General features: G+C 54.6%; 1 protein-coding gene across 2 annotated transcripts; it reads right to left on the bottom strand.

Moving 5' to 3' along the window:
• Positions 1-2,983: 2,983 nt before the first annotated feature.
• LOC120982263 (acyl-coenzyme A thioesterase THEM4-like) lies at positions 2,984-9,455 on the bottom strand. 2 transcript variants are annotated; one of them, XM_040412281.1, is made up of 7 exons: positions 9,304-9,455; positions 5,709-5,811; positions 5,476-5,632; positions 4,787-4,940; positions 4,600-4,710; positions 4,392-4,516; positions 2,984-3,631 (listed from the first exon to the last, which is right to left on the bottom strand). In XM_040412281.1, the coding sequence occupies exons 1-7, from the start codon at positions 9,420-9,422 to the stop codon at positions 3,582-3,584; spliced, it is 819 nt and encodes a 272-aa protein (XP_040268215.1). In that variant the 5' UTR covers positions 9,423-9,455; the 3' UTR covers positions 2,984-3,581. The 2 variants fall into 2 exon arrangements, with proteins under 2 accessions (XP_040268215.1, XP_040268216.1); XM_040412282.1 differs by lacking the exon at positions 9,304-9,455 and adding an exon at positions 9,207-9,235.
• Positions 9,456-11,828: the final 2,373 nt, after the last annotated feature.

The following is an 11,828-nucleotide window of genomic DNA, read 5'->3' on the forward strand; positions in this document are numbered from 1 at the left end:
CGATTCGAATGTCTCCACTAAATATCGAGACCACGACCAATGTTCACATATTAGATATCCCGCACCTGAATACAGCGGCGTCCCGCTGAAGCAGGATAGGTAGCGGCGTCCCGCAACTGGGTTACTTGCAAGTAAAGTTTTACCTTTCAATCGACTGGGACTTCGAGGTGTTGTCGCTCCCCAAATAGGCCTTAGTAAGTACAGCACTGTTGTATCGGGAGGTACTTGCTGGTGATGATCATATGGTAGTCCATCCACAATGATATTGTATTGGAGGCTTTCGTCGATATACAGCTCACCTCTGTTCGGATGGTAGTCGATGGTTGGTGCTAGATCTTTCAGCACAAAAGTAGGGGGTATAGCACCAGACGCGTTTCGGGGTCCCAATGTTCACCCCTTCCTCAGTGGTATGCATCCCCCTTTCAAAACCCCTCTTTTATACTAAATCTCTTTCATGGTTTCATTGGAAGGTAAAACTTTACTTGCAAGTAACCCAGTAGCGGGACGCCGCTACCTATCCTGCTTCAGCGGGACGCCGCTGTATTCAGGTGCGGGATATCTAATATGTGAACATTGGTCGTGGTCTCGATATTTAGTGGAGACATTCGAATCGACACTTAGTGACTTTTAGGGCCGTTTATTATACATTAACTTTGGGCCGAATATTTTACTGGTTGCAATATCGTGGATTATCGAACATTTTACCGAATATTGTCTACATTGATTTCTTGAGTCAGCATTTTATCGAATATTGTCAGTGTTTAGTATTTGAGTCTTTTGGAAGGTGGTTCTTTGCTATGTTGTTATGTTAACAGTATAGAACAATTATATTTTATGTAGCTGCCATTCCATTTGCCTTATTGTTTATTAATTGTTGGTTTTTAGCACATATTAATAAAAAGTGCATTATTTGATTCAAACCACATGGTCACGGCTTTCTTTGAGTGCCCTGTCTACTATTATACAGATCACACACTACCTGTGCCAGGGACACACATGGAGAAGACGGGATCACACACTGCCTGTGCCAGGGACACACATGGAGAAGACGGGATCACACACCGCCTGTGCCAGGGACACACATGGAGAAGACGGGATCACACACCGCCTGTGCCAGAGGCACACAGCGGCAAGACGGGATCACACACCGCCTGTGCCAGGGACACATATAGGCAAGACGGGATCACACACCGCCTGTGCCAGGGACACATATAGGCAAGACGGGATCACACACCGCCTGTGCCAGGGACACATATAGGCAAGACGGGATCACACACCGCCTGTGCCAGGGACACATATAGGCAAGACGGGATCACACACCGCCTGTGCCAGGGACACATATAGGCAAGACGGGATCACACACCGCCTGTGCCAGGGACACATATAGGCAAGACGGGATCACACACCGCCTGTGCCAGGGACACATATAGGCAAGACGGGATCACACACCGCCTGTGCCAGGGGGACACATATAGGCAAGACGGGATCACACACCGCCTGTGCCAGGGATGCACACGGGGGCAGAACCAGATCACACACACCACCTGTGCTGGGGACGCACACGGAGGCAGAACCAGATCACACACCACCTGTGCTGGGGACGCACACGGAGGCAGAACCAGATCACACACCACCTGTGCTGGGGACGCACACGGAGGCAGAACCAGATCACACACCGCCTGTGCTGGGGACGCACACGGAGGCAGAACCAGATCACACACCACCTGTGCTGGGGACGCACACGGAGGCAGAACCAGATCACACACCACCTGTGCTGGGGACGCACACGGAGGCAGAACCAGATCACACACCACCTGTGCTGGGGACGCACACGGAGGCAGAACCAGATCACACACCACCTGTGCTGGGGACGCACACGGAGGCAGAACCAGATCACACACCACCTGTGCTGGGGACGCACACGGAGGCAGAACCAGATCACACACCACCTGTGCTGGGGACGCACACGGAGGCAGAACCAGATCACACACCACCTGTGCTGGGGACGCACACGGAGGCAGAACCAGATCACACACCGCCTGTGCTGGGGACGCACACGGAGGCAGAACCAGATCACACACCGCCTGTGCTGGGGACGCACACGGAGGCAGAACCAGATCACACACCACCTGTGCTGGGGACGCACACGGAGGCAGAACCAGATCACACACCACCTGTGCTGGGGACGCACACGGAGGCAGAACCAGATCACACACCGCCTGTGCTGGGGACGCACACGGAGGCAGAACCAGATCACACACCGCCTGTGCCGGGGACGCACACGGAGGCAGAACCAGATCACACACCACCTGTGCCGGGGACGCACACGGAGGCAGAACCAGATCACACACCACCTGTGCTGGGGACGCACACGGAGGCAGAACCAGATCACACACCACCTGTGCTGGGGACGCACACGGAGGCAGAACCAGATCACACACCACCTGTGCTGGGGACGCACACGGAGGCAGAACCAGATCACACACCACCTGTGCCGGGGACGCACACGGAGGCAGAACCAGATCACACACCACCTGTGCTGGGGACGCACACGGAGGCAGAACCAGATCACACACCACCTGTGCCAGGGACGCACACGGAGGCAGAACCAGATCACACACCACTTGAGGAATGTCACTGTATAATAAAAAAAAAAAATAGTTCAACTTTCAAATCTGTCAAGATCTCTGCTTGCTGTCCTTGAAGAGAACCATTTGTACAGTATTTACAGCTAGAGGCAGAAGACCCACCTTGACATAATCCTCGTCACAGCTGAGGGTTTGCTACACTACATTCCAGTGAGCCCAGCAGCAGCAGAAATCTAACTGTTTGGATCAGTCTGGAGAGGACAGTCTAGACTGGAACCTGCAGCTGTGAGAAATATTAGTCTTTGGCTCTGGATGTAAATAAGAATGCTTCCACTCACTGACAGCAAGCAAAGATCTTTGAGACAAAGAGCATTAGAAACTTGCCAAACTTTTCATTACACAGTACTTTATTCAGGGATGGCCCTTTAATACACTGACCTGTGTGACTGTCCATCACACAGAAGACTATACAGATAAGAGGTATTACATAGTGGCTCTCCAGCTCTTGTAGAACTACAATTCTCAGCATGCCCAGAGTTTCTAGTTTTGCAGCATCTAGAGCAGGGTTCCTCAGCTCCGGTCCTCAGGACCTTAGTATTGAGCAGGTGATATAATTAGTGTCCATGCATCAGGACTTACCACAGGTATTCATTCTGTTCTCAAATCCTGACCGGTAGGTGGGTCCTGAAGACCGGAGTTGAGAGACCCTGATCGAGAGAGCAGGAGGTTGGGGAATATTGCTCTAGTCACATCCAAAGATGCAGTAAAGAGTGTAATGGTGTGTCCTCTAGTGGTCCTCTTAAATAATACACCTTCAAGTGGAGAGCTCGGGTTACGGCCATCTCCCAAGATACAGAAGACTCTTCATCCAGTGGATTTTCACGTTTCATACAGTACAGGAGGAGGCTGGATCCTGAAGAGGATGCTTATACCCAGGTGACTGCCCCCGAGGAGCCGTCTGCCGTCCCGGTCAGCACACGCAGACTGGTATAATCAGTCCGTACTGCGCTCCACCTCCCACAGGTTCAACTTGATAAAGAGGCCTATAAAAAATACGAAGAGTTAGAAAGCATGGTCGGAGAAGCGCAAGGCGGCAGCCCGGAGGACGGCGGGACAGCGCCGGTGCGGAGGAGTGTAGAGGGGCAGCAGCGCCGGTGCGGAGGAGTGTAGAGGGGCAGCAGCGCCGGTGCGGAGGAGTGTAGAGGGGCAGCAGCGCCGGTGCGGAGGAGTGTAGAGGGGCAGCAGCGCCGGTGCGGAGGAGTGTAGAGGGGCAGCAGCGCCGGTGCGGAGGAGTGTAGAGGGGCAGCAGCGCCGGTGCGGAGGAGTGTAGAGGGGCAGCAGCGCCGGTGCGGAGGAGTGTAGAGGGGCAGCAGCGCCGGTGCGGAGGAGTGTAGAGGGGCAGCAGCGCCGGTGCGGAGGAGTGTAGAGGGGCAGCAGCGCCGGTGCGGAGGAGTGTAGAGGGGCAGCAGCGCCGGTGCGGAGGAGTGTAGAGGGGCAGCAGCGCCGGTGCGGAGGAGTGTAGAGGGGAAGCAGCGCCGGTGCGGAGGAGTGTAGAGGGGCAGCAGAGCCGGTGCGGAGGAGTGTAGAGGGGCAGCAGCGCCGGTGCGGAGGAGTGTAGAGGGGCAGCAGCGCCGGTGCGGAGGAGTGTAGAGGCGCAGCAGCGCCGGTGCGGAGGAGTGTAGAGGCGCAGCAGCGCCGGTGCGGAGGAGTGTAGAGGCGCAGCAGCGCCGGTGCGGAGGAGTGTAGAGGGGCAGCAGCGCCGGTGTGGGGCACAGGGTGATATACAGGACGTGGCTCTCCTACCCGTGGCCTCTGTGTGCAGGATCTGGTCATCGTGGCTCCGGACCTGGCCTCTTGTGTACACTTTCCGACCTTCTACCTTCTCCACATGACTGTCCACAATCACAGTAGAACCTAAGGGGACGGGGCTGCGGGGAGAGATCTGGGTTATTATGTGGCCCCAGGTTGGTGAGGACGGGCCCCATGTGTGCGCTCCAGGAGCAGCTCTTACTTCAGGTAGTTGATATTCAGGTTGGCAGTCATGACTTTCCCACAGATGTACATAGCTGCTGCCCCGAGGTTGCTGTCCAAGATGGTAGCGATGCAGCCACCATGCGTGTACCTGAGGAGCAGAGAAGATGTGAGGGACACAGAGCATGTTACACTCAGGTCCAGCACATACAGGGACCACAGCTTACCCTGGGGGCCCCTCCAGGTAGTCGCCTGGCTGGAATACACAGATCATCCTCTTCTCTGCCACATTGTAAAACATGCTGTACTCGAAGCCCACCCCGTCCTGGTCCAGATTCCTGGTAAAGAGGCGGGTGACCCTGTTCTCCTTTGGGGGCGCATCTGTAATGGACGACAAAAACCTCAGCCCTAATTAACCTCACAACCCAGCAGTCACATCATCATAAAGCTGCAATAACTACAAGGGTGAGAAGGGCTGGCCAGTAATACAATGTATGGTGCACAGCGCTGCTACTTGAAGCGTGCCTATTGTGCCCACTGTGTCAGTAGAACACTCGCAGTGTGCCTATTACACCCGCAGCGTGCCTGTTTCACCCCCTGTGTTAGTATAACACCCACAGTGTGCCTATTACACCCGCAGCGTGCCTGTTTCACCCCCTGTGTTAGTATAACACCCACAGTGTGCCTATTACACCCGCAGCGTGCCTGTTTCACCCCCTGTGTTAGTAGAACACTCACAGTGTGCCTATTACACCCGCAGCGTGCCTATTGTGCCCACTGTGTCAGTATAACACCCGCAGTGTGCCTATTACACCCGTAGCGTGCCTATTACACCCGCAGCGTGCCTGTTTCACCCCTGTGTCAGTAGAACCCTCGCAGTGTGATGTACAGACTTAGTACTGTTACCGTGCATTACCTGCCATGTGGTGCACCGTGCTGTTATATGATGGGATCCTCCTCCATGCGCCGATCTTGCTCAGCTCCTCGTACTTACGGTATAATTCTTGGGTGTGGCGGCTCCACGTTGCGTTGGGCAGACTGTAGTCCCGATGTCCATGACATGAGTGGCTGACCTGTGACACACGACATAGAAATCTCCATCACATCCTGTACAGTGATGGCTGCAGCTGACAGGAAGTGACTGCTTACCGAAAAGCAGCGCAGAGGTGAGGGGCCTGTGTGTGACCACGAGGTCAGGTGACCAAAGACAGCGCCTCCACGAAGCAGGCGGGAGTAGAGGTGGAGCATAATCCTGGAGGAGACAGAGGAGGATTATCACACCTTCCCCCATAGTGATCACCTACAGCCGAATCTACCCTCCCCCATAGTGATCACCTACAGCCGAATCTACCCTCCCGCATAGTGATCACCTACAGCCGAATCTACCCTCCCGCATAGTGATCACCTACAGCCGAATCTACCCTCCACCATAGTGATCACCTACAGCCGAATCTACCCTCCACCCTAGTGATAACCTACAGCTGTTCCCACCCTCCCATGCAGTGATCACCAACAGCCAATCCTACCCTCCAGGACAGTGATCCCCTACAGCCGATCCTACCCTCCACCATAGTGATCCCCTACAGCCGATCCTACCCTCCACCATAGTGATCCCCTACAGCCGATCCTACCCTCCACCATAGTGATCACCTACAGCCGAATCTACCCTCCCCCATAGTGATCACCTACAGCCGAATCTACCCTCCCGCATAGTGATCACCTACAGCCGAATCTACCCTCCACCATAGTGATCACCTACAGCCGAATCTACCCTCCACCCTAGTGATAACCTACAGCTGTTCCCACCCTCCCATGCAGTGATCACCAACAGCCAATCCTACCCTCCAGGACAGTGATCCCCTACAGCCGATCCTACCCTCCACCATAGTGATCACCTACAGCCGAATCTACCCTCCACCATAGTGATCACCTACAGCTGTTCCCACCCTCCCATGCAGTGATCACCAACAGCCGATCCTACCCTCCCATGCAGTGATCACCTACAGCTTTTCCCACCCTCCCCATAGTGATCACCTACAGCCGAATCTACCCTCCACCATAGTGATCACCTACAGCTGTTCCCACCCTCCCATGCAGTGATCACCAACAGCCGATCCTACCCTCCCATGCAGTGATCACCTACAGCTGTTCCCACCCTCCCATGCAGTGATCATCTACAGCCGATCCTACCCTCCCCCATAGTGATCACCTACAGCTGTTTCCACCCTCCCCCATAGTGATCACCTACAGCTGTTCCCACCCTCCCCCATAGTGATCACCTACAGCTGTTCCCACCCTCCCCCATAGTGATCACCTACAGCTGTTCCCACCCTCCCCCATAGTGATCACCTACAGCTGTTCCCACCCTCCCCTATAGTGATCACCTACAGCTGTTCCCACCCTCCCCCATAGTGATCACCAACAGCTGTTCCCACCGTCCTATGCAGTGATCATCACCTACAGCTGATCCTCCACCCAAAGTGATCACCTACAGCCGATCCTAACCTCCCCCCTTAGTTATCATCTAACTCTCCACGACAGTGATCACCTACAGCCAATCCTACCCTCCACGACAGTGATCACTTTCAGCTGATCCTACCCTCCACCATAGTGATCACCTACAACTGATCCTACCCTCCACCATAGTGATAACCTACAACCGATCCTACCCTCCACCATAGTGATAACCTACAACCGATCCTACCCTCCACCATAGTGATCACTATGGTGGAGGGTAGGATTGGCTGTAGGTGATCACTATGGTGGAGGGTAGGATCGGCTGTAGGTGATCACTATGGTGGAGGGTAGAATGGGCTGTAGGTGATCACTATGGTGGAGTGTAGGATCGGCTGTAGGTGATCACTATGGTGGAGGGTAGGATAGGCTGTAGGTGATCACTATGTGGAGGGTAGGATAGGCTGTAGGTGATCACTATGTGGAGGGTAGGTATCGGCTGTAGGTGATCACCTACAGCCGATCCTACCCTTCACAACAGTGATCACCTACAGCAGATACTCAGCCCAAAGTGATCACCTACAGCCGATCCTACCCTCCCCCCCATAGTGATCACCTAACCCTCCACGACAGTGATCACCTACAGCCGATCCTACCCTCCACGACAGTGATCACTTTCAGCCGAACCTACCCTTCACCATAGTGATCACCTACAGCCGATCCTACCCTCCACCATAGTGATCATCTACAGCCGATCCTACCCTCCACCATAGTGATCATCTACAGCCGATCCTACCCTCCACCATAGTGATCCCCTACAGCCGATCCTACCCTCCCCCCATAGTGATCACCTACAGCCGATCCTACCCTCCACCATAGTGATCATCTACAGCCGATCCTACCCTCCACCATAGTGATCATCTACAGCCGATCCTACCCTCCACCATAGTGATCCCCTACAGCCGATCCTACCGTCCAGGACAGTGATCCCCTACAGCCAATCCTACCCTCCACCATAGTGATCACCTACAGCCGATCCTACCCTCCACCATAGTGATCCCCTACAGCCGATCCTACCCTCCACCATAGTGATCCCCTACAGCCGATCCTACCCTCCACCATAGTGATCCCCTACAGCCGATCCTACCCTCCACCATAGTGATCACCTACAGCCGATCCTACCCTCCACCATAGTGATCCCCTACAGCCGATCCTACCCTCCACCATAGTGATCCCCTACAGCCGATCCTACCCTCCACCATAGTGATCCCCTACAGCCGATCCTACCCTCCACCATAGTGATCACCTACAGCCGATCCTACCCTCCACCATAGTGATCCCCTACAGCCGATCCTACCCTCCACCATAGTGATCCCCTACAGCCGATCCTACCCTCCACCATAGTGATCCCCTACAGCCGATCCTACCCTCCACCATAGTGATCCCCTACAGCCGATCCTACCCTCCACCATAGTGATCCCCTACAGCCGATCCTACCCTCCACCATAGTGATCCCCTACAGCCAATCCTACCCTCCACCATAGTGATCCCCTACAGCAGATCCTACCCTCCACCATAGTGATCACCTACAGCCGATCCTACCCTCCACCATAGTGATCCCCTACAGCCGATCCTACCCTCCACCATAGTGATCCCCTACAGCCGATCCTACCCTCCACCATAGTGATCCCCTACAGCCGATCCTACCCTCCACCATAGTGATCCCCTACAGCCCATCCTACCCTCCACCATAGTGATCCCCTACAGCCCATCCTACCCTCCACCATAGTGATCCCCTACAGCCGATCCTACCCTCCACCATAGTGATCCCCTACAGCCGATCCTACCCTCCACCATAGTGATCACCTACAGCCGATCCTACCCTCCACCATAGTGATCCCCTACAGCCGATCCTCCACTGCAATCACCTAGCTAGGACCCGGATGTGTTCACACATTGCTCTAAAAATGAACCAACTTTTCCAATGTCTAGTAAAAATCTCCTGCCGTTTTGTGTCTGCAGCTCGTAGGCAGACCACTGTGTGTCCATGGTTACAGACCCTGTGCAGTCTGCAGGAACAGTCATGTGATCAGACTATAGAGGGTTCAGTTGTCTGTAACCATGGAAACGCACAGTTCTACAGATGAGATGCATGTCCTGAACCCCACCCCTTATCACCCCATATACACTAACAGAGGGTGACAGCCACGTCCCCATCAACCCCCGACAAAAACCGCACGTGTGACCGAGCCCTGATGGGGAAGGAGAGGGGACCTGTTGCATCACGCACCTGAGCAGCCGGCAAGACTCCGTCACACCCCCGCCTCCCTCCTCAGCCTGCGATACCAGCCACTGAGTGCTCTGCAGGGGACATCTTACCGGAGCCACACGTATGGGCTTCCCATACATCAGGCTCCGGGAAAATGGCGGCCGTCTGACGCACTCCCGGCGTGTAGCAGCGTCATGTGATGGCTCGGCCTCTAGTGGTAGAAAGTTCCTACCAATGTCATGCAGAGGCCGATCTGACTGTCATGTGACCTCTGCTGGGGTAACCCATAGCAACAAGCGCGTTACTGGTTTGAAACCATCACTGATTATGATGTCCTTATCATAGATAGGCAGATGAGGGGCCTCAGGGGTGGGCAATGCATTGACATGGGTGCTGGGGGTGGGTAATACTAGGATTAGGTGCTGGGGGTGGGTAATACTAGGATTGGGTGCAGGGGGTGGGTAATACTAGGATTAGGTGCTGGGGGTGGGTAATACTAGGATTGGGTGCTGGGGGTGGGTAATACTAGGATTGGGTGCTGGGGGTGGGTAATACTAGGATTGGGTGCTGGGGGTGGGTAATACTAGGATTGGGTGCTGGGGGTGGGTAATACTAGGATTAGGTGCTGGGGGTGGGTAATACTAGGATTGGGTGCTGTGGGTGGGTAATACAAGGACTGGGGGTGGGTAAAAGAAGGACTGGGTGCTGCAGGATGGGTAATACAAGGCCTGGGTGCTGCAGGGTGGGTAATACTAGGATTGGGTGCTGCAGGGTGGGTAATACTAGGATTGGGTGCTGGGGGTGGGTAATACAAGGACTGGGTGCTGCGGGGTGGGTAATACAAGGAATGGGTGCTGGAGGTGGGTAATACTAGGATTGGGTGCTGGGGGTGGGTAATACAAGAATTGGGTGCTGCGGGGTGGGTAATACAAGGAATGGGTGCTGGAGGTGGGTAATACTAGGATTGGGTGCTGGGGGTGGGTAATACAAGAATTGGGTGCTGCGGGGTGGGTAATACAAGGAATGGGTGCTGGAGGTGGGTAATACAAGGACTGGGGGTGGGTAATACTAGGATTGGGTGCTGGGGGTGGGTAATACAAGGAATGGGTGCTGGGGGTGGGTAATACTAGGATTGGGTGCTGGGGGTGGGTAATACTAGGATTAGGTGCTGGGGGTGGGTAATACTAGGATTGGGTGCTGGGGGTGGGTAATACTAGGATTAGGTGCTGGGGGTGGGTAATACTAGGATTGGGTGCTGGGGGTGGGTAATACTAGGATTGGGTGCTGGGGGTGGGTAATACTAGGATTAGGTGCTGGGGGTGGGTAATACTAGGATTGGGTGCTGTGGGTGGGTAATACAAGGACTGGGGGTGGGTAATACAAGGACTGGGTGCTGCAGGGTGGGTAATACAAGGACTGGGTGCTGCAGGGTGGGTAATACTAGGATTGGGTGCTGCAGGGTGGGTAATACTAGGATTGGGTGCTGGGGGTGGGTAATACAAGGACTGGGTGCTGCGGGGTGGGTAATACAAGGAATGGGTGCTGGAGGTGGGTAATACTAGGATTGGGTGCTGGGGGTGGGTAATACTAGGATTGGGTGCTGGGGGTGGGTAATACTAGGATTGGGTGCTGGGGGTGGGTAATACTAGGATTGGGTGCTGGGGGTGGGTAATACTAGGATTGGGTGCAGGGGGTGGGTAATACTAGGATTAGGTGCTGGGGGTGGGTAATACTAGGATTGGGTGCAGGGGGTGGGTAATACTAGGATTAGGTGCTGGGGGTGGGTAATACTAGGATTGGGTGCAGGGGGTGGGTAATACTAGGATTAGGTGCTGGGGGTGGGTAATACTAGGATTGGGTGCTGGGGGTGGGTAATACTAGGATTGGGTGCTGGGGGGTGGGTAATACTAGGATTAGGTGCTGGGGGTGGGTAATACTAGGATTGGGTGCTGGGGGTGGGTAATACTAGGATTGGGTGCTGGGGGTGGGTAATACTAGGATTAGGTGCTGGGGGTGGGTAATACTAGGATTGGGTGCTGTGGGTGGGTAATACAAGGACTGGGGGTGGGTAAAAGAAGGACTGGGTGCTGCAGGATGGGTAATACAAGGCCTGGGTGCTGCAGGGTGGGTAATACTAGGATTAGGTGCTGGGGGTGGGTAATACTAGGATTGGGTGCAGGGGGTGGGTAATACTAGGATTAGGTGCTGGGGGTGGGTAATACTAGGATTGGGTGCTGGGGGTGGGTAATACTAGGATTGGGTGCTGGGGGTGGGTAATACTAGGATTGGGTGCTGGGGGTGGGTAATACTAGGATTAGGTGCTGGGGGTGGGTAATACTAGGATTGGGTGCTGTGGGTGGGTAATACAAGGACTGGGGGTGGGTAAAAGAAGGACTGGGTGCTGCAGGATGGGTAATACAAGGCCTGGGTGCTGCAGGGTGGGTAATACTAGGATTGGGTGCTGCAGGGTGGGTAATACTAGGATTGGGTGCTGGGGGTGGGTAATACAAGGACTGGGTGCTGCGGGGTGGGTAATACAAGGAATG

The sequence above is a fragment of the Bufo bufo genome, chromosome 11 (assembly GCF_905171765.1).
Source record: "Bufo bufo chromosome 11, aBufBuf1.1, whole genome shotgun sequence".
Taxonomy (NCBI): Eukaryota; Metazoa; Chordata; class Amphibia; order Anura; family Bufonidae; genus Bufo; species Bufo bufo.